The sequence below is a fragment of the Ceratotherium simum genome, chromosome 2 (genome assembly GCF_057802395.1).
Source record: "Ceratotherium simum simum isolate JZ-2026a chromosome 2, ASM5780239v1, whole genome shotgun sequence".
NCBI classification, from domain to species: Eukaryota; Metazoa; Chordata; class Mammalia; order Perissodactyla; family Rhinocerotidae; genus Ceratotherium; species Ceratotherium simum.
The window spans coordinates 2,755,373-2,778,915 of NC_141901.1; the positions used below are offsets into that span (position 1 = coordinate 2,755,373).

A 23,543-nucleotide genomic window follows, 5' to 3' on the forward strand; every position below is an offset into this window, starting at 1 on the left:
AATTCTCTCCATAACTCAGTTATTGAGTTCTGACTCTGTGTGACGCATTGCCAGGTACAGGGAAGATGGCGTGGTATGGCCCCTGACTTGAGCACAGAGTCTACTGGGAGAAATAGACGTGCAAATAAGCAGTGATAATACGTGTAATAATGGGTTCTTCAGTGGAGGAAAGCATGAGGTGAGGTTTGCCTTACGAAGTCCTTTGAGTCTTAGGAAGGAGTGGGAGCGGAGGGGTGGTACATAGGGATTCCTGGGAGATGAAACAGCTTATTCAGAAAACAAGGGTGTATAGACAAGTGAATAGTATTCTGGAACTAGAGGTGCTATGGGTAAGCGTGGCTGAGCACAGGACCCTTGTAGCAGATGGCAAGTGATGAAGCTGAGGAGGTAAGCCAGCCTCGCACGCCACACTGAAGAGCTTACGCTCTGAAGCCAGCAAAGGGAAAGCCTCCATACTGTTAGTGTTATTTTTTTAACTTTTCATTTTGAAATAATTTCAGACTTAGGGAAAAGTTGCAAAAACAGTACAAAAATTCCTATATACCCTTCACCCAAATTCCACTAATGTCAAAATTTCATGTAACTATAGTATGATGATCAAAATCCAGAAATTAACACTGATACAATACTATTACATAATCTACTGATCTAAATCGAATTTTACCAATTGCTCCACTAATGTCCAATTTCTAATTCAGGGTCCAGTTCAGGATCACACATTGTATTAAGTTGTATGGTCTCCTTAGTCTCCTCTAATCTCTGATATTTCTTCTGTCTTCCTTTGTCTTTCATGACTGACTTGTGAAGATTACTGACCAGTTATTTTGTAGAATGTCCCTCAATTTTGGTTTGTCTGATATTTCCTCATGGTTAGATTCAGGTTAATCAATTTTGCCAAGAATACCATAGAAGTGATATTGTGTTCTTCTCAGTGTATTATATCAGAAGGCACTTCATGTTGATTTGTCCCATTACTAGTGGTGATCATTTTGATTACTTGCTTAAGGTAGGTGTCTGCCAGGTTTCTTTACTGTAAGTTACTGCCTTTCCCTTTGCACTACAGGTATCTTGTGAGGAGAATTTTTGCAACAGTGTAAATATCCTGTTTCTCCTGATCCTTTGCCCGCTACTTTTTAGCATCTATAGATGGTTCTTAACTGAAACAGTTCTGGTAATGGGTTTTACCAAGAGAGTACCATGGACAGATTTGCCTTTTAGAAAGATTACTCTGAGATGTTTGGATGTGAGAGAGATCAGAAAAGCGAGAACAGTTACAAAACTATTGTGATAGTTCATTAAAGAGATGATGGAGTCCTGAATTAAGGCAGTGGGAGAAGAAATGGAGAAGATGAGAGAGACATTCCAGCTATATTTGGAATCAATAAGAGTACGGCTTACATTTTTTCCTATATAGATTTAAATGCTGGAAAAATTCTGAGATGGGAAAAAAATCACATTTTCTCTAGATTATCAGGTATCTTGTGTACTTCTGGGTTACTCTTCTAAGAACTAGAGTAGTTGACTTTATTAAATATATTGTAGCTCTCATTAAATGAAGTTTTACAAAGTGCTTCTCCTCTTGGACAACTCTCAGACCCAATTCCTTTTGTCCATCCCGGAGCCGTTTCTAATCTCTAGTGCAGATGGGCTCACCATTTGGTTATATAGGATAAGGGAAAATGAGATTTTGTCCTCCATATCTCAGAGGCTGCTTCCACTGGCCCTTTCCTCATATTTTGGCCACTTGCTAACTTAGCTGGTATCCTTCTTTCTTGGATCAGAATGAGCGCTCTCTGCCCTAACACAAAACCTGGAGCTATAGGCCATAGTGTTATGATTTGACACTATCAGGGAATCATTTCTTATTGGCTCTTCCAGAAAAAGAGAAAATATGCAAGTCAGCAAAAAAGAGAGAGGGGGAAGGTCGAAGGCTCAGTTCTTACCTTAGGAAGCAGCGTCAGGAAGAAGTTTGTTTGCTAGAGATAGTGAATTTTTTAGTACAGCTTTGCAAGGGAGCTGAAAAGCGTTTCAGTTTTTATGACTGGGAGGTTAATTGGGTTTGTAGAATTACATGAGTACTTTGGGATTAGCCTAAGCTTTTAGAGTTGTTCCTGACCCCAGGCCAGTTGCCTACTCAAGCTAGGCAGGAGGAGGCAGAATTGAGCTCAAGGTTCTTTTGGTTCCAAAAGCTATGAAGGATACACCCCTTTTACAGCCTGGAGTCTTGCTTGCTAAGTTTCTGAAAATCCCCTCATGGATTATGAAACAATACCCCTTTGACTGTATTTCTGACCATGGTGATGTGAGCTGATTAAACTGGCAAGTAGATAATGGAGGGAATGGGTTATATGTCCCAGGCGGAAGGTCATGGCAAAATGGATCTGTGGTTGGTGAGAGGAATGTCAACACATATCCACATCAGTTTCTGAGATAGGTTGTCTGAGTTCCCTGGGCCTGTCTCACACTCTTCTTGAATAGATTTGACTCCTTCTGACCCAGAAGCCTCAGGCTTCAGAGGTTCAACTGGGCATCTACAAATCAATTCAGAAAAGTGGCAGTGAGCTGGGAGGCCCTCTCTGGGAGATACCACAGCATAGGAAAAGAACATCAGACTAGGAATTGGGTGACCTGGGTGGGGCCCCGGGGCTCCAGATGGTTTCTTTGTTTATTTTTCTTACTGATTTAATTCCCTACCACAATTTTGAAATTCTCTTCTGGATATTGGTTGTGGTCTAAAGAAGCAGTTAAGGAAGGCAAATCTGAATTAAAATCTGATTTTTAGGTAAGACAATTGAAGTTTTCAGATTTTGCAAAATTATGGGTGAGTGGAGCAGAGACTAGGAGAGAAAGAGCAGGCATAATTGTGACAGTGAGCTCTCTTTTCTAGTTCTGCATTCTGGAAACAGTGCTCATGAATAAATCCTGTCTTTTTTCTTTGCTTCTGAATGTCTGTGTACTTGCCTAAGAAAATATTTTTCACCTCTTCAGAATATTTAAGGTTAATGAAAAATTATAAGAATATATCACAAACCTAGTACACTCTTTATGCTTAGGGTTTACACAAAAGGTTGACATGCTCTGGCTTGGAAACCCTGACCCCATCTCCTCAGCTTGCTGGTTTCAACCCTACATATTTTACTTTGAAGCCCTAATGCCACAAAGAATGCGGAACTGACGAGTCCACTCCATCTACAAGCTAGGACATCTTGATTAAATTAGTGTCAAGGCGGGTAAAGAGAAAGGCACAGTGACACAAAGGGCGTTTTGAGGAGCCCTGTAGTGCCTGTGGAGAATGAATGTTCTCGTTAAATATGGCCATGACCTGCAGCTCCACACTTGCCAGAGACACAGCTCAATTGTCCCCAGGAGTTGGGGGGTGGGGATGATCAGGGAGAGAGGCCAGTCTGCAGCCACACTCTTCATGTCCAAGTTGAGAACTCAGCCTGCCATGGAAAGGCAAGAATACAGGAAGGCCCGTTGTTGCTTTCTTCTTGCTGTAACTATAGCAAGTGATTCTTTGACCATGGTCCTTGTTTTTGGAATGGATCAAAAAGTAGTTTCCTTTCTCCTGGGTGTTTGAACCTTCCCTCTGCTCCTTGCTGCTCCTCTGGGTACTAAGGGAGCTCCTGAAAGCACCCATTGTCTTAAGCCTCGTTCCACTACCTTCCTTGGGGCTCCCCAAGAAGATTTCTGCCTGAACTCTGTGGGGCAGTGGCCCCAAGACAGTGCTCGCCCTTGTCATTTACCGCCATCCTCATCCCATTCATTCTGAAGTCCCAAGACCAAAGCAAAAAACAGATGGACTGTTCAAGGCTTCCACAGGGCTGCCGTGTCAGCAGGAAAGCAGGAATCAGTAACTCCTTGGCTCTCTCATCTGCACTATGGCCAGAGTTGTCATGAGACATGCGTTTGCCATTTGCCCTTTGAACTGCCGGCCATCCAAATACAGCAAATGGATATAAAAGCTGATTAAGTTTTGGATTCCCTCACTCTAACCAGAATATCCTAGCAGCTTATTTTTATAGCTCTGCATACGTGATTCTCTTTTTAACAGATAGACTCACAGTCTTTTCAGCAATATATACCTGACGATTTAAAAACCGATGCAAGAATGACATTCTTTTGTACTATCTCTCTCTTTCTTGCTATGAAAGTTTATGGCCTTTCATCCTTTCATTTTCACCCAATAAATAATTACTGGGTGCTTACTGTATGCAAGGCACTGTACAAAATGAAGAAAATACAAATATGACAAAATGGCACTGAACAGGATTTTGTGAGTTCAGATTCTAACTCTACCATTGAATTGCTGTTCCCATGGACAAATTACTTAACCTCTCTAAGCTTCAGCATCTGAAAGTGGAGCTAATAATAACTACCTCATAGAGTTATTGCCAAGATTAAACAAAGTTATGCCTATAAATAGTTAGCACACAGTAAGTACTAAGTAAATGTAAGTTACAATTACTATTTTTATTAATTGCTACTTGCAAGATGTAGTCCACATCCTTCAGAAGCTTATGCTGTAGTTGAAAGGGGAGAAATTTTTTGCATAATATACCTTTGCATAAATAACTGTAATCAAGGTAATTTAGATATGGTCAGTGTTCCATAAATGGCATAGATAATAATTACTAGAGAATATAGTACAGGCAGTAGAGGAAGAGCTCATATCCAGCTTGGTTGTTCACAGAAGACCCGTGAACCCATGTGTACTAGTACAACCCCATTCCTGCATTTGTGATGGATATCACTAATCAATCATGGAACTCTTCTTTTTTTCAGTTTTTAAAATTTGAAATGTAGATATGGAAAAGTACGTAAAATATATGGGGATAATAAATGAGCAATTATAAAGCAAACACCGAAGTAACCAAGCACCACAGGTCAATATGTAGGACTTTATCAGAACCTCGGAAGTCCCTGCTCTGCTCCTCCCCGGTCACAGCTCTCTCTGTTCCCCTCACTATCCTAATTTTGTGATAATTATTTCCTTGCTTTTCTTAAATCATATCCTTTAGGTGTTTACTTCTACACCGCATCATTTAATTTTGCCTGTTTTTGAACTTTACGTAAGTGGAATCATACTGTCTATAGTCTTTTGTGTCTTGCTGCTTTTGTTTGCCACAAGTGGTGAGATTTGTCCACGCTGTTGCATAGAGCTGTACCTGTTTTTTTTTTTTTTTAAAGATTTTATTTATTTTATTTTTCCCCCCAAAGCCCCAGTGGATAGTTGTATGCCGTAGCTGCACATCCTTCTAGTTGCTGTATGCGGGACTCGGCCTCAGGATGAACAGAGAAGTGGTGCCTCGATGCGCACCCGGGATCCGAACCCGGGCCACCAGCATCGCAGCGCGCGCACTTAACCACCAAGCCACAGGGCCGGCCCTGTACCTGTTTATTTTCATTGCTGTAGGGTTCCATTTATGAATTCACCGCAATTTACTTCTCCATTTTGTTATCAATGGGCATTGGGTTGTTTTCAGTTTGGGACTAATGCGAACTCTAAGACTGTGAATATCCTTGTATGTGCATGCTGGTGTCCATGTGCCCAGATTTCTAGGGCATATACCTAGTAGTGGAATTGCTGGGTCAAAAAACAGGCATATCTTGGGGGCCGGCCCGGTGGCGCAAGCGGTTAAGTGCGCGCGCTCCGCTGCGGCGGCCCGGGGTTCGCTGGTTCGGATCCCGGGCGCGCACCGACGCACCGCTTGGCAACCCATGCTGTGGCGGCGTCCCATATAAAGTGGAGGAAGATGGGCACAGATATTAGCCCAGGGCCGTCTTCCTCAGCAAAAAAAGAGGAGGATTGGCGGATGTTAGCACAGGGCTGATCTCCTCACAAAAAAAAAAAAAAAAAAAAAAATAGGCATATCTTCTTCTTTACTATATAATGCTAAACTGTTTTCCAAAGTGGTTATTAGTAATTTTCACCCTCACCAGCAGTGTATGAGAGTTTACTATGGTCAGATTTTTTATTTTAGTGGTAGTTTTAACTGTTTTCAATTTAGCTATTGTCATATTGGTTTTAATTTGCATTTATCTGATTACTAATGAGTTTAAGGGCCTTTTCTTACTTTTATTAACTGTTTAGATATATTCTTTTGTGAAGTGCCTGTTCTGAATATTGGTCCTTTTATTGATTATATGTGTAGATATATATTCTCCTACACTGTGCCCTGTCTATTTTTTTCTTTTCGTGTTTTCCATTGGTTAGTAAAAGTTCATAATTTAAATGTAGTTGCATCTGTTTTCCTTTATGGTTAGTGCCTTTTCTGCCATGTTTAAGAAAGCCTTTCCTACCCTAAGGTCTTGAAGATATTCCATTGTATTATCTTATAAAAGTCATAGTTTTGTCTTGCACATTATAATGTGTAAGCCATCCCCACGAAACCAATTTTTATATATAGTGGGAGATAGGGCACAATTGAATTTTTTAAAAAATAGATATGCAATTTCCATATCACCATTGATTGAAAATTATATCCTCCCTCCCCATTCCCCCCACACACACACTCGCTTTTTTTTTTGAGGAATGTGTATTGAAGATTTATCTTGTGCCAGGCATGGTAGTAAATGCTTTACATGCAGAGAGTAGAGTGGTGAATTCTGAGCTGGGTTTTTACTGGATGAAAATGATTTCATAATTAGAGATGCAAAAGTGAGGAGGAGTTTGTGAGTGTGGAGGGGGAGCTGGAGTGGAAGGACATTCCATATAGAAGGAACAGGCTTCAGAACAAACGATAGCACAGGAATGTGTGAGGACTCTTCAGAGGATGGTGAGTAAAGTAGTTTGGCTAAATAAGAGTATTTATGAGGAGAGTCTCTGTAACAAAGCTGGAAAGAGCCCTGAATGCCTGGCCAAGGAGTTTGAACTTTATTCTGAGAGCATTGGGGAACCACAGCAGGTTTATTCATAGGAAAATGACATAATAGAGCTGCTGTTTCAGAAAGGCTGGGTCTCTAATCCAGGGGCAGAGTGGCGAGAGCTGCAGTGGGGTAGCAGTGGCAGAAGGAGTGAAAGGAGACAGATATCAGACACATCGTGAGGGAGGAATCAGCATATGGCCACTTGTTGGAGAGAGAATTAGAAGTCAGTGATTACTTATTTTTGTTTTTACGCTAGTGTCGCTTAGGAAAGGCCAGTGTGCTGTTAAAGAATTTGGGATAGTTGGTGAAGCTAACATTTCCACATATGTCCCAGGAACTAGATGGCCAAAACTTCCTCAGACCCCACAGGCCCCATATAAGACTTTTATATGCACTCATTTTTGGAACTTTGTGTGGAGTTCCTCCATTTGGTGGACTTTGGGTCACCAGAGAATGCCTGAGATTTGAATCTAGATTCTCAATCACTATAGCTCATTTCAAAGATGCCCTTTATCTGAGGATATTCAGCCCCCACCTGCCCTCTGATGGATTGTGGTTTTTGAAAAGCCCCTAAGTAATGAGGAACCATATTTAAAACCTCCAGCTTGCTTCTCTTTTGTTTTATCAGAATATTTTGGTTACCAAGTTCTGGGAAATGCACAACCTTACAACATAAATATGGGAAGCCTTCATTTTCACCAGTATCTTTTCATTCTTTCATACAAGGCATGTTTCAGGACTGATTCAGTATCCAGCATTGCACTGGACCTGGGGAGGGCTACACATACACATAAATCATCTCTGTCTTCCGAGTCTAAACTTTGAGTTGGGCTTCTAGAAATGGCAGCTGAGGCAACAGACTAACCCTTCTACTTCTTCTGAGCTGCTTTTGCCCAAGAGGGATCTGCTGTTCTAGAAAAGATCACTGAGAGCTAATAAGCTGAGCAGAGTTTTTAGTAGCCTTGTAGGGCTAGCAGGACAAAAATTGGAATTCAAGGCCAGGGAGGGGGAGCCCTGGTAAACTTCCTCAGGCCTTGGGGCCCCATAGGGATACAGTTTAGAAGTAAGGGGGAATCAGAAATAGATTTCAGCAGTCTCACAGGGACTGAGGCCTAGCCTCAAATTATCTTAATCTCTGAATGGATTAAGGTGATCTAGGACAGTTAGTGGCTAGAAGCAAATTTAAATCCTCTCTAATGGAAGATACTGTCTTCCTAGGCCTAGTATCTCTCTCTCTCTCTCTCTCTCTCTCTCTCTCTCATCGTTTTATACAGTCATGCACTGCATAATGATGTTTTTGGTCAGTGACAGACTGCATATATGACAGTGGTCCCATAAGACTATAATGAAGCTGAAAAAGTCCTATAGCCTAGTGACACTGTAGCCATCATAACATTGGTAGCATAATGCATTTTACTCATGTGTTTGTGGTGGTGCTGGTATAAACAAACCTATTTCACTGCCAGTCATATAAATGTATAGCGCATATGATTATGTACAGGATATAACACTTGATAATAATAACAAATGACTATGTTACTGGTTTCTGTACTTACTATACTTTTTATCATCATTTTAGAGTGTACTCTTTCTTTTTTTTTTTTTTTTGTTAGGAAGATTGGCCCTGAGCTAACATCTGCCAACCTTCCTCTTTTTTTGCTGAGGAAGACTGGCCCTGGGCTAACATCCATGCCCATCTTCCTCCACTTTATATGGGACGCCGCCACAGCATGGCTTGACAAGTGGTGTGTCCCTGCGCTCCCGGGATCCGAACCGGCGAACCCCGGGCCGCCGCAGCAGAGTGCACGCAGTTAACCTCTTGCGCCACCCGGCCGGCCCCATAGAGTGTACTCTTTCTATTGATAAAAAAAAAAAGTTTACTGTAAAACAGTTTGCCCAGCAGCCTCAAACATCTCATGTGTACCGCGTCTCTTGGTCGTATCATTTTCTCTTGTGCTTGATTTAATCTCATGTTGTTTTGCTCATCGTGGCCCCTAAGCATACAAAATCCACTGCTGATGTTGCCAGTAAAAGGCTGTGTCGAGTGATTGGCCTGGAAAGAAAATTAAAAGTGATTAAGGACTACGAAGGTGGAAAATCAGTGATGGTTACTGCTCGCCAGTCAGACATGTCCCATTCTAACATAGCTACCATCTTGAAGAACAAGAACAAAGTGACGAAGCTGTTAAAGGATCTGTTTCATTGAGGGCAACGAGACTAACAAAAATTTGAGAAAGGCCTATATCAGACATGGAGCAACTTCTAATGACCTGGATTGAAGAACAGACACAGAGGCCTATCCCTCTCAGCACCATGACAATCACAGCCAAAGCAAAAAGTTTGTTTGCGATGTTGAAAGAAAAGGCTGGACCCGACTATGATGTTGAATTTACTGCTAGCTCTGGGTGGTTTATGTGATTCAGGAGTCGGTATTCATTACATAATATGAAAGTGAGTGGTGAATCTGCGAGCACTGATGTGAAGGCAGCTGAAGAATTTTTGGAAACTCTAGATAAGCTGATTGTGGAGGGAAATTACTTGCCAGAGCAAGTATTCAATCAGGATGAAACCTCCCTATTCTGGAAACGGATGCCTAAAAGGACTTTCATCCGTAAGGAGGCCAAGTCAATGCCAGGTTTCAAGGCTTTAAAAACAGGATAACAGTGTTGCTTGAGGGCAATGTTGCAGGCTACAGATCGCAATGCCTTGTGGTCTGGCGCAGTGAGAACCCCAGGGCCTTCAAGCATGTCAGTCAGCACATACTGCCAGTGTAGTAGAGGAGCGATAAGAAGTCACGGATGACGCAGCTCCTCTTCCAAGATGCCCTCCTGAATTGCAATGCCAGCAAAATGGAGAAGTACTGTTTGGAGAATACCTTTCCATACCTTTCAAGATTTTGCTTGTTGTTGATAATGCTCCTAGACATCCTCCTTTTATTGGTGATCTTTATCCCAATATCAAAGTGGTGTTTCTCCCTCCAAACACCGCCTCTTTGATCCAATCAATGGATCAAGGAGTTAAACCAGCTTTGCAGGCCTACTACCCGAGGAGTAGTAGGCTATTGGGAGTGCCCAAGGCTATTGCTGCAACTGAGGCAGAGAACTGATGCGATTCTGGAAGGATTACAAGATCTAAGACTGCATCAAGAATTTTGCTTGAGCTTGGGGTGTTGTCACCAAGGAGTGTAGGAATGCCATTTAGAAGGAGACACTCAAGAGGTTCCTCTGTGACTTCAAAGAATTTGCCAAGGATGAGGCAAAAATCAACAAGGCTGTGGTTGAGAGGGTGTGGATGAGGATGACATTGAGGAGCTCCTAGAGGTGGTTCCTGAGGAAATGACTAATGACGAGCTGTTGGAACTGGAACGCATAGCTGAAGAAGAGGCAAGAGAAAAGGAAACTGCAGGAGAAGAAAAAGAACTCCTGAGAAAATTCACAGTGAAAGGTTTAGCCGAAGCTTCTGCAAACCTTAACAAGCTCCTTAAAACGTTTGAAAACATGGAACCCAACACCAAAAGGTTTTCATTAGTAGAGAGGAGTGTTCATTGTGCATTATCTGCTTACAAGCAAATCTATGATGAAAAAAAGAAACCAAATAAAGCAAACCACCATGGACATATTTCTGAAAAGAGTGACACCTCCTCAAGAAAAGCCTCAGGCAGGTCCTGCAGGAGGTATTCCAGAAAACTGCATTGTTATCATTAGGAGATGACAGCTCCGTGTGTGTTATTGCCCCTGAAGACCTTCCAGTGGGACAAGATGTGGAGGTGGAGACAGAGATATTGATGATCTTGACCTTATTTAGGCTAGACTAATGTGTGCATTTGTGTATTAGTTTTTAACAAAAAAGTTTAAAAATAAACAAAAAATTTTTTAAATGGAAAAAGCTTATAGAATAAGGATATAGAAAAAGAAAATTTTTTGTGCAGCTGTACAGTTATTTGTGTTTTAAGCTAAGTGGTATTACAAAAGAGTCAAAAAGTTAAAAAAATTAAAAAGTTTACAAAGTAAAAAGGCTCCAGTAAGCTAAGGTTAATTTATTATTGAAGAAAGAAAATAATTTCTTTATAAATATTGTATAGCCTAAGTGTACAGTGTTTATAGAGTCTATAGTAGTGTACAGTAATGTTCTAGGCCTTCACATTCACTCACTTCTCACTCACTGATCACCCAGAGCAACTTCCAATCCTGTAAGCTCCATTCATGGTAAGTACCCTATACAGGTATACTATTTTTTAATCTTTTATACCATATTTTTACTGTATTTTTTCTATTTTTGATATATTTAGATGCACAAATACTTACCGTTGTGTTACAATTGCCTACAGTATTCAGTACAGTAACATGCTGTACACGTTTGTAGCCTAGGAGCAATAGGCTATACCACGTAGCCTGGGTGTGTAGTAGGCTACAGCATCTAGGTTTGTATAAGTAGACTCTACGATGTTTGCACAATGACAAAATTGCCTAACAGTACATCTCTCAGAACATATACCCATCATTAAGCAAAGCATGACTGCACAGCATGTGTAAGAAAAACAACGGGCCCATGGGAGATTCATGTAATGGTTATCAGACAAATTTTAAATTAACTATGTTTAATATGTTTATGAAATCAAATAATAATAACAGAAAATTAGAAATTATAAAGAAGAATAAAACAACTTAAAGTGGATCAAAGACATAAATTTAAGAGCTAAAACTCTTTGAAGAAAACTTAGGTATAAATCTTTGTGACCTTGGATTAGATAATAGTTTCTTAGATATGACACCAAAGCACAGCAACAAAAGAAAAAAATATGTAAATTGAACTTCATCAAAATTATAAACTTCCATGCTTCAAAGGACACTAGCAAAAAAATGAAAGGACAACCTATAGAATGGGAGAAAATATTTTCAAGTCATACATGTAAGAATCTAATAATCCAGAGTAGATAAAGAACACTTACAACTCAACAATGAAAAGACAAACAACCCAATTTTAAAAAAGGCAAAAGGCTTGCATAGACATTTCTCCAAAGAAGTTACACAAACGGCGAGCAAGTACATGGAAGGATGCTTGACATTATTAGTCGTTAGGGAAATGCAAATAAAAACCACAATGAAATACCACCTCATGCCCACTAGGATGGCTGTAATGAAAAAGAAAAATAAGAAAAGAATAAGTGTTGGCAAGGATGTAGAGAAGTTGGAACCCTCATACTTTGCTGGTGGGATTCTAAAATGATACAGATGCTGTGAAAAACAGTTTGGCAGTTCCTCAAAAGCTTAAGCATAGAGTTACCCTATGATCCAGCAATTCCACTCCTAGCTATTTGCCCAAGAGAATTGAAAACATGATTACACAAAAACTTGTACATGAATGTTCATAGCAACATTATTCATAATATCAAAAAGTAGAAACAATCCAAATATTCATCAAGTGCTTAATGGATAAACAAAATGTGGCATACCCGTACAATGAAATATTACTCAGCCATATAAAGGAAGGAAGTACTGATACGTGCTACAACATGGATGAACCTTGAAAACAATAATGGCTGTGAATTGTCCCCAATTAAGAAAAGACATCAAGTCACAGATTGAAGAAGAATTATGAATCCCAAATAGGATAAATACAAGGAAAATTACATGTAGGCACATTGTAATCAAGTTACTGAAAACTTTGACAGAGAGAAATCTTAAAAACAACCAGAGGGGAAAAAAAGGCATATTACTTCAAAGGAGCAAGAGCAAGGTTGACAGCTGGCTTCTCAACAGAAATGAGAGACAATGAATGAAATACTGAAAGAAATATCCTTCAAAAATAAAGGTGAACTAGACATTTTCAAACAAGAAAAATCTAAGAACTTATCACCATCAGACTTGCACTAAAATAAATACTAAATGATATTCTTTAGGCAGAAAGAAAATGATCCCAGATAGAAGCTTGGAGATGCAGGAAATAATGAGGAGAAACAAAAAGTATATATGAGTGTACATCTAAATGAATATTGACTGTTAAAAATAATAATAATAATCTCTTTTGGGGTTTTAGTCATATATAAAATTAATGTAAATGGCAACAATAGAATCTACGTCTAGGTGGGGGTGGGGAAATAGGTTTACAGGTAATGTCCAGCAAGTGATAAAGAGTATTAATTTATATTAGACTTTGGCAAGTCAAGGATATGTGTTGTAAATTAGGGTTATTACTAGAGAAATAGTATCTTTATCGATCTAAGAGGGGGGGAAACTCAATTAACTAAAAATAGCCCAAAGAACGTAAGAAAGATTCTGGTAAAGGCAAAATTATAGGGATATAGAACACAGCAACAGCTTGCAGGGGTTAAGGGTGGAGGAGAGTTTGACCACAAAAGGGCAGCATGAGAGATTTTTTTGGTGGACGATGGAACTGTACCGTGTCTCAGTTGTGGTGGTGGTTACACATTCTGTGTGTTTGTCAAAACGTATAGAATATACCGAAAAGAGTGACTTCTACTGAATTTTTTTAAATGGAAGAAAAAAAGAAGGTAAAAAATGAGAGGAAACAGGACTGTAGAGACAAGTAGAACAAATAGCACATAGCCAATTGACAAATTTAAATGTAAATGTATCAGTAATAACAATCTGTGTAAATTGACTCTTGCAAAATTTAAAATACAGATTGTCAGATTTTAAATAAACAAAGCTGAAGTATATGTAGCTTGGAAGAAAAGAGACACAACTTAAATATGAGGATATAGAAAGATTTAAAGCAAAATAATGGGAAAAGAGAGCTCTGATAAAATCAGACCAAGTAGATTTTAATGCAAAAAGTACTATTAGAAATAAAAAGGGACATTTCGTAGTACTTAAAGATTCAAGTTACCGGGAAGAAGAATATACTTAATAACATACCTTTGAAATATGTAAATCAAAAATGGGCAGAATTAGAAGGAGAAATAGACAAATCATCAACCTCAATGGGAGATTTAATACACCTGTCTTAGTGAATGATTAAACAACTAGACAAAAAAAAATCAGTAAAGATAGAGACGATTTGAAAAATAATTAACATATTTCACCTAAATGACATATGTGGGCACTGTGCCTAACAACAGCAGACAGATACACATTCTTTTCGAGTGTACCTGGAACATTTATGAAGCCTGAAATTGAAGCGCTTAGGTGAGGACTCAGAGCTAGAGATTGGAGATGGCCAGTTCCAAACTCTAGACATTCTCCTTCTTACAGTTGCATGATGTTCCACTGAGGATGAGGTGCTAGAGGGAAAATGCCCTTCTTCAAGGAGATAGATTTTTTAACTGTATGGACCATGACTGATGGGAGTGGCCTTGCATGTGGACGTAGTGTGGACAGAGAGAAAAGGCTACACCTGCGACTGTAGCTGAAGCAAGTTGTCCATCTCAAATCTCCACCCAGCCCCCAGGAAATGCATTCTAATCCTCTGCCAGTAAAGAACTCTACTTATCTCCCAAAGTTGGCTTTATGCTCCTCCTGGGTCCAGCTCCAGCACCTGGAGTGTCAAGAAAATGCTCTCTCCATAATTGAACCCGCTGGAGCCTCTTTTCCTTTCTTGACAGTGGGATTCTAAGGCAACTCCAAAAGCACTAAAACGACACAGATCCCTCAACGAATGGACTTTGCTGCCGGGTTCCTCTTTCTTAAAGTATTTAATCAGCGATTTTCCCAGTGCCCCAGGCATTTCCTGTACGGGTGCTGCTGACTGTTTTACTTCCTACCAGGACCCCCTCCTCCTCTCCGTGTTCACGCTGCCAGCTCTCAGATGAGCCCTATTAACTTCTGTTCTTCCAGCCTCCTCCCAGCCATCTGGGAGCCACACGGGCATTCTTCTCATCCCAGCTACTGGGGTTCCTTACTGTAGGAGGGCATATGCTTGCTAGCACCTTATCATTTTTGCTCTTTTTTTCGCCTCTTGCCCAGTTCCAAGCCGTTGATTAGTTTTCCTCCAGAATTCATTTTACAGTTGCTGAGAGATTTGTACTCTCATGTTGCCTGTTTGTGCCCTTCTGTCTTTTGTCCCCTGTGTCCGGTCTACCCAAGGGGTACCATGGTCACCCAGACACCGTTTCTATGCCTTTAGTGTCCTGCCTGGGAGATGGGGTGATCACTCATCTTCAGTATGACCTCAAGAAATGCTTTGGCAGTAGAGATCAGGGCCTGAAGACTTATTACACTCCCACTGAAATCATTATCAGAATGAGTTAAAAGATGGAAATTCGCCAAGAAAAGGATCACAGTGGTGATTTAAGTAAAGCCTCAGACTTGCCTCTTTCCTTTTAAGGGAGTTGCTTTCAGCTTATTTTCTCAGTACTATTAGAATAGGCCATTCTAGGAGATTGAAACCACCATGAAGGAATATTCAGATTGTTATAGGACTGTGTTGTAGATGTGCCGTCTCAGGTCTTGAGAGATCAGAGGGCCTTCCTGCCCCCTACTTCCACCCCACACCTGCCCCAGTCCAGTGTGACTCAGTCTTCTCTGAGTTATGTGTTTCCCTGAGAAGAGGCTCTGGTCAGTTGTGACAGAGCGTGGTGAGCATCCATGGAAGGTAGGAGCTGAATCCACAGAGTTCACTGACTTGCCAAGGTAAGGGTCTTCTCCCAGGGCCACCAGCATTACTGTGGGTTATCAAGTCTGACTACTCGTACGTTCCAGAACTTCTGGAAAAGCCTTAAGGAAATGGCTTTCAGAAACAAGTACCCTAGAGAAGAGAGCTCCTGGATTTCATTAAACCAGAACTTGGTAATTGGCAGTCTGTGTCTTCTCTGACCTGGGCAGTAGGGAGCTCCTACCTTTGGACATTTAATTTATGACCCCAATTGAACCAAGTCCCAGTTGTGCAGCTGAGAAGGATCTTTTCTGTTTAATCGACCTGGAGGATAGAAAGTAATCCTATCCTTCTTATTTCCTTCTATACCTCCCCGCCAGTTTCCTCCTTTCTGCTAAACACCTACCTTTTTTTTTTTTTTTGCTTTTTTTCCCTCAGAAAAACTGCGTATTTCTTACAGAGTCATTGTTACTTTTGTTCTTACTGGAACTGGGGAGGAGAACAGATTGTGCAGCAGCAGGCGTAGGAAAAAGAAAGATTCTTCTTCCCTGTGGGTTGACAGAGCCCCTTCTTTGGAAGGGTTTAGCTGCAATCCTGCCTGGGGATGAGCTTTGGGGACCTTCCCAGTTCCACATATCAGGATCATTGACATGTTTAGGGTACATTAGGAGGCAGCACAGTGTGGGGGAAAGAGCACTAAAGTGGGTGTTGAGAGGGCTGGATTCTCATGTTAACAAATCTAACGTTTATTGAGCATACTAGGTGCTAGATTCTGTTTCAAGCTCTTCACACGAATTATCTCATTATTATCCCATTTTTCAGATGTAGAAGTCAAGGCACAGAGTTGTTAAATAATTTACCCGAGGTTGTACGCTCAGGGAGTGAAGCAGGATTTGAATCCTGCTCTGGAGCCTGCATGTTTCGCCCCCCGTCTGATACTGCACGTGGTCCTAGACAGGACCCTGAGTAGCTCTGTGACCCCGGAAAAGTCGTTTCAGCATTTTGGGTTCATCTGTGGCTATAACCTGGGGGAATTCCTGTGGAGAACTTCTGATAGATTTTCCACTTTCAGTAATCTGTATGCAGAAAACGCAGCTATGTTGCTTTATTCTTGTCTTTATGGGAAAGCGTAGTATTTAAGTCTAAATTAAAATTTGATCTAATGTATTCAACAACTGATTATTTTATGGCTACTGTGTACAAAGCAGTGGGCTTGGCACCAAGGAAGACAGAAAGATGCTTTAAAAGTTATAATCTATCTCTTTCATTAGTTTTAGATGGTTTCATATTTTAGTAGCTTTGGATTTTTTTTTTTTTTTGGACTAAGTTCTTCAGATAATTAAAGAAGAATCTAATTTAGAAACCAGTTGTGTTTTGGAAAATGAATTCTGAGACAGGTATTGGATCTCAGACTGTGTCAGGTCTCTGACATTTTCTTTTAAAATATGACTAGTCACCGGGAGAGTTTAACTATACCCATTCACTTCTGAGTGAAAGAGCTACTGGTGAGATTAGTTAAGAATGGAATGTGACTGCTTTGGGAGTCACTTATACTGGAGCAGTATCATTATAACTGGAAATATCTATTAGTAACAGGCAAATTCAAAGAAATTTGCTATATAATAGCTAGATTTTTGGAAATCAGGTTTCTGTTTTTGGCAAGCTAGATTCAATATCTAGCTTGCTCTGGAGTTAGGTTAAAGTGTGAAAACCTCTTGGCTGAGATAGAAAGAAAAAGTTGATCTTGAACTAGAAAACTAGCTTAAGAAATTCCATTTCTAGTAATGCCTTAGAGACTGGAAGAGTTATGTTCTGATGGGCTCAGACATCAGGTCTTTCTTTCTCAGTAGATTGTAAACTTTTCAACTGTCTGTTTGGTATACTGCTATATTCCCAGTTAAACCACAAGTGCTTGACACATAGTAGGTGTTCTATAAGTATTTGCCAGCAGACCCTTGATTGCTCCCTAAAATCCAGCCTTTCCCCCTTTGTAAGATCCAGTCATTGAACCTGCTTCAAAACATCCGATCAGCCACCTTGAGAGGGCAGGTTATTTAGCTCCTGTCTTGGTTGGTGGGCTCCAGACTTTAACCCACTATTTTCTTGATTAATTTCACAATTACAGTGTACCTAGTCTTTTTAAACCTGTGTATCATTACTCATTAATGATTTGTAAAATGAATTTAGTGAGTTATGACTAACATAAAAAAATAGAAGAGAAAAATAGGAAATATCAGAATGCACTGTGCATAATAAGTACTTTTATCGTAGACACACACATATTATGCTGGATTGCAATTTTAAAAATGTGTTTTTTGAGCATCCTGGTCTACCCTATCTTCAGAAGGTAGAAGCACCTCAGGTGTCCCTCTCGAGGCAGCTCCCAGCCTACCTCTCTATAAAAGTTGTGCAATTTGGTATATTTGTATTTTATGCTCCCTTGGGTTCCCCAAGTTTAAGATTGTAGCTGGTGCACAGCCTTCCTAGAGCCATCCTGTGGTATCTTAATCAATGAGTGAATGCTGAACAGAAGAGCCCCCCTGCATAGACACAAGCAGCGTGACCAAGGGGTTATCTAGAAGTCATTTCTGAGCTCTGACCTACAGGGTCACCACCCCTGCACCCGCACACCCTGACACTGCACTATTTTGGTCAACTGAGTTGGATTGGGGAGAGGCCAGACACAGTGCCCACCATCACCGAGCACTGGCCCTGCTGCCAAACAGCTACTCCTTTCAGCCCCATTCTTCCCAGTGAAAACATTTCAGGCAAAGCTCCAGCTCATGAAACTTGGCCTCTTTGAAGTGGTGAGCTAGTGCCCCTGAAACTGTCACTCTACATCTGGTGGCGCTTCTGCTACCAGAGCTTCATATAGGGTTCATGTCCCTTTCCTCTGAAGTCTGTAAACATAAATTCAATTTTAAACTGGATTTTTTTTAACAGTTGGTCTCAGAAGCATCTTTGGGGTGGGGGGGGTGCTAGCACTGGTGGAGGGAGATATGAGCCCTTGAAAATTGGATTCTTTTTGGAAAACTGCTGACACAGGCTAATCGGCAAAGAACTAAATGACCCTACTGTTTCTACCTACCGACAGGCTCGGCCTTGGGACAGGGCTGAAATTAGCTCTCACCACATGGCAGAGACATGCCTTCCTCATTTTTTTTTTCTTTCTTACAAATAGGGGGTAATTTTGTGGCTCTCACATAATACAGCTTTGTAGTGTAGATGACCAATAAATAGCTCTCCCTCCCTAACTCGAAAAGCACACTAGTGCTGATCTTAACAACTAGAGAGTCAGGTAATAGGTAGTCCCCCTGATGAGGACTGGTTTTAAAACTCTTTCGTAATTGGTGTTCTTTGGAAAATGCTAATAGACAAACACATCCCAATATAAGGAAATGTATTGATCTAAAGATGAGTGACCAGCCTGGTGTCCTGGCCTCCCAGGCTGTGTAGCCTCATGCTTCTGTACATTTCTGCTACTATGTCCTTTCTGTCATGAGGAGGCTCTGCAACGTTATAGTTTTAGGGAAATGAGGCTGTGCATTTCAATTCTGTTGTCCAGTGCTGTTATCTGCTGGAAAATGAGGATTCCCTACCCATTTTGTAAGCACACAACTGGCAGGAGCTGTTGCAATCTCACTGCCTTCCGATCAGCCCCGCCCCAACAGCAGGCTGAGTGGGGGCCCGTGAATCACCCTCTGGCCAAAGGGTTGTGGTGAGTTTCAAAATAAAAGATCCCTGCCTGAGCACACCATTGCACTTCCTAGCCCATAGAACCAGCATTGTTAACTGTGCCACATCTCTGTTCTAAATTTAGGCATCTTTTTTTTCCAGGCAAAGATTACTATGCAAACATTTAAGAGAAAAACTTTGCCCAAAGTAATTTTTTCCCTCGACTTCTATTTGGTTTCCTGCAATGTTTAGATGACTCATTCTCTTCCAAGAAATTTTAAAGAAAAGAGATTCGGGCTGTGTGATAGCACACAAAGAATGCTCTGTAAATTCTCCTTTTCTTCCCTGCCTAGAAACCCCTTGCTTTCTTTATAGGAAACGGAAAGGCTCTACAGTCTTCATTGTCAGGTACTCCGCCTCATCAGGTTTTGTTGTTCCCAAGAATAAATGGCCCCCTTGTCTTTGGGTGGGTCCTGCTTGTTTTTGGGCGGGGCCCCCTTGTAGCTTCCCAGCTCTGACAACCCCTCCACTGCGGCCAGCACGGAAGCCCTTCCTGGGACGCTGGGTCTGCGCTTGCCCCCAAAGGCACACAGTTAAGGTCTGTGAATAGAGAGCGGGTGGCCTTTTATCATCTGTGAAAGAAGTACTAGCTATGTCCTGCTTCTCTCCCCATTGCTGTGCTCTTTATCGCACCCTTTGACTGGGCTAGCTACACGTGTTCCCAGCCCAGCCCTCGACCAGAGGGAGTGGTAAGTCAGAATCACTTCAGCAGCCTGTTCAAATAAACAGGGATAATAGTTGAGTCGGTCCTTTTCCAACTAATCGGTACACAAAAGGAAACATCTGCCTGGGCTTAATTGCTATTTTATTGGTTATGTTTTTTTTCCCCCCGGCCCCAACCCCATCCCAGGGGGTGGGGGCTGAGTTATTTAAGTCATGGGTAAGCAGTAGGGTAGAGGAGGAATGGGAGCTTTCTCCTGTAACCTCTGCCGTTTAAACATAGGAGGTAGTAAGGGAGGATGGGAGGCTGGCAGGGGGAGCTGGCCTGGAGGCCAGAGGGCAGGGCATTTGGAAGTGATACTCTTGGTCACTTCCTGGCCCTGTTGCTGACTCTGGGGCTGGTTGGTGAGTCATTTCGCCTCACTTCACCTCCTTGGACCTCTGCTGTTTCAGTGGAGCTCAGCTCGCCTCACGATGGGAAGGAGAGGCTGGTATGTGAGATACTAGGTGAAAGGCATTCCCTCTTGTGGCTTCTTCAAGTGATTAAGGGCGTTGGATAAGACACATTTGGTAATGGTAAATTTAAGACTGGCAAGATAACCTTGCAGCCATCCATTTTGTAGAGCATCTCAGTCCCTGAGGAGAACCTGCTCATTGTCTTCTCTGTGGAGTGAAGCCAACCAACCATACGTTGAAGTGTGGGTGATGTTTGAATCTAATATGGGCTCAAAGAAGCCAGGCAAAAGATCATGAAGAATCGTAGAATGGCAGAGATTGGAAAAGACCTTAGGAATGTTTTAGCCAAAGACTTTCATTGCATGGAAAGGAAAACAGAGGCCCAGAGAGATTAACCAGTTGTCTAAAGTTATCTCCTTGGTGGTGGATTAGCTGAGAATAGGAGAATCTTGTGATTGATAATCCAGAGCTCCTTCCACCCCTTTCTCCATTACCAGGTGTAAAAATCCAAATCTACTCACAACAAAGGTCACACATATGTTATATTCCATAGTGAATTCCTTAATACAAAAATGGCAAAGCGTAAAAGAAAGATGAAAATGACTGATAAACGTAAAAAAAGTTCAGGCTCACTAGAATTAAAGGACTGCCAATTACAATAGGATACCATTTCAAACTGTCAAGACAAAAAAGTGAAATATCATTCTTATATGCTTCTGCTGGTATTTTAAATTGGTACTGTTTGTCTCAAGGATAATTTAATGGTATAAATGAGTAGTGTTTGACTCAGCAATGTCACTTCTAGGAGAAAGTAATGAAAAGCGTGTGCATAGATTATGTACAAAGTAATTTAATACAGCATGTTTTATCATAAAAATTTGTAAGCAAAGTAATTGTCCAAGAATAGGAGCTACATCTATATAATGTATGATAATGTCATAGAAGAATAATATGTAGGGAAATGTTCATAGCTTAGGTAGGTTACAGTAAGTAACTTGAGTAAGTTACACATCAGTAACCCAACATGAGAAAGTTACAGTGCGTTTAATGCAATCCCAATTTCATAAAAATCAGGGAGAGAGAAGATTAGAAAAATATATAGCAAAGTCTAGAGTGGCGATTTCGTAGTGGTAGGAATTAAGAGTTACTTTTTCTTTTTTGAGGTTTTCTTGTTTATTACACTAAACATATATTCCTTTTGTAATCAGAAAAAATATTTTTAAAGTGATACATCTTGAAAAAGCAAGACCTTAAATGATTATGTTTCTGACGTGCAAGACCCCTTCCTTTCTTTGCCTGAGACCTGAGCTGTGCCGGGGGTAGTGTTATACCTTCTATTAGAAGGGCATTGGTGGTATCTGATATTTAGTAGGAAAGAACTAAAAGGAGCTGACAGAAGGTAAAACAAGGGCTTCCCCTCTCAATGACCCGTTGATGCCAATCAGGTTTATCCCCTGCTCTCTTGGGCTTGGCATAAAACACTCAGTACAGAGGGTATGGCTCTTATTTCCTAACTCCTTCCTCATTCTTCCCTGTTTCTACTCTTCTCTCTGTGTAGTTAGATGCCAGCCCTGGGTGGCAGCAGCAAAGAACCTGAGAGCCACCACTGCTTAGGATTAACCAGTTCGAGACCTCTTAATATATATCAGAATCAAGTAACATTAGCTAATCTCGCGGTCCGTCACTATTGAGGTACCACTGCCCTGGGAGTTTGGGGTAGAAATAAAGCAAGTAAGAGGTATAACTCCTTCCTTCTTGGAGGTTACTATTTAGTCAGGTATTTGAAGTCCTTGGATGTTTCTATACTTCTTCCTATCTCATCCTATTTCACATCTTACTTTCCTCCACAATTCTTGGGAATGCTTGACTACAAGTATCTGAGAAAGCTTGTTCCACCTAACGACAGTTGCTACGTAGGATGTGGCTTTCAGGCCTGCTCTTTGGGGACCAATTGAAAAATCAAAGGCTACAACCCCTTTTCCCTCCACACGATTGACTTTGCTAGGCTATAGAAGGGGCACGTTTCATTTTATTAAAACTCTTCGAGTAATCTGACCATAATTGGGTCTGATCAGAGTGGTTATCTGATTTGCTGGGTTAAATAATGGGCCTTAATTGAGTCTGTGTTATTTGTAGAGCCAGTGCTGCTCTTGCCCTTGATGCCCCCTCCTCCCTCCTTCTGTTTCCCAATTAACCTTCATTCCTCTTTCTTTGCAGAGTAAAGAAGTCGGCCAGCAGCTGCAAGATGATTTGATGAAGGTCCTGAATGAGCTCTACTCGGTAAATCAGATGGGTCGCTTGGCTCTTTAACAAGCAGAGGGAAGCAGCATTTGGCAGCTTGTGGCCATAGTCACGTCAGCAACAGAACTGAGCTGAGGCCGAGGACAGTGTATGGTCCCCCCGCCTATCTCTTTTTTCACACTCTTATTTTCAAACCGGAATGAGCCAAAAAACACTTTCTCAAATTAAGAGCCCTTCTCAGCTGTGCAAGCTAACTTTGACTTTATTTGGGGCATAATCACTAGAGACCAGCCAAGGCCTACCTAGGTCACCAGTGCAACTGACCTCCATTACTAGCAAACCAGGGACCCCGAGCCTAATGGCAAGAAGCGTAGCCTGCATTGCACCATTAACATGTGCCTGTCAGAAAGGATTTATTCAAGGTTTTGCATCAGTTCGTGGAATGATCTACTGGTTTGATACCAGAGCAAGTGCTCTGGAGGGAAACACAGAGTCAAATGCCCCTAATATAAGGGACCAGTTCAGGCAGAGAGAGCTTTGCATCGACTCTGTAGAGTTTTATAAAGGCCAAACCTCCAGTGAAGAGGCAGGCTTTGGGTTTGGAGAGGAAAATGCAATCTATTCTGAAACGACTGGGCTTCGGGCACGTGATGCCTGTGGCTGATGCATGTTTCTTCATGCAGTGGGAGGTCGTGGTGGTTGTTTTTCCCTCAGCCATGTTTTGTTAATTATAATTAAAACACACATGCACACCAAGGAAGTTCCTGCTGCCGTATGGGGACTATTTTAATTGTGCAGCTAAAGCCTTTCAGGGCCCCGTTCTCCAGGTGGGCTGTGCCAGGCTTGTGTGTCATTCCCCAGGGTTGCCCCATCCTGTTTTGGAGGTGAAATTGATTTCCTGTGTTTACTTGCTTATTCACCGCATTTTTTTTTTCTTTCTTTTTTTAAATTCACAGGAAGACAGGCAGTGGGGACATGCACCACAGGCATTTGGGATCACAGAATTCCATGTTCTTGATCCAAAGGCC

General features: G+C 41.3%; 1 protein-coding gene across 9 annotated transcripts in view; it reads left to right on the forward strand.

Annotated features, from left to right (window-relative positions):
* The window catches only part of SRGAP2 (SLIT-ROBO Rho GTPase activating protein 2), a 240,953-nt gene that overhangs the window by 143,666 nt on the left and 73,744 nt on the right, over nt 1–23,543 (forward strand). For all 9 annotated transcript variants that reach the window (XM_087437238.1, XM_004425102.3, XM_014783470.2 and 6 more), the window contains exon 5: nt 22,492–22,554. In XM_087437238.1, the coding sequence (XP_087293364.1) occupies nt 22,492–22,554 (63 nt within the window). The remainder of the gene's footprint in view (nt 1–22,491; nt 22,555–23,543) is intronic.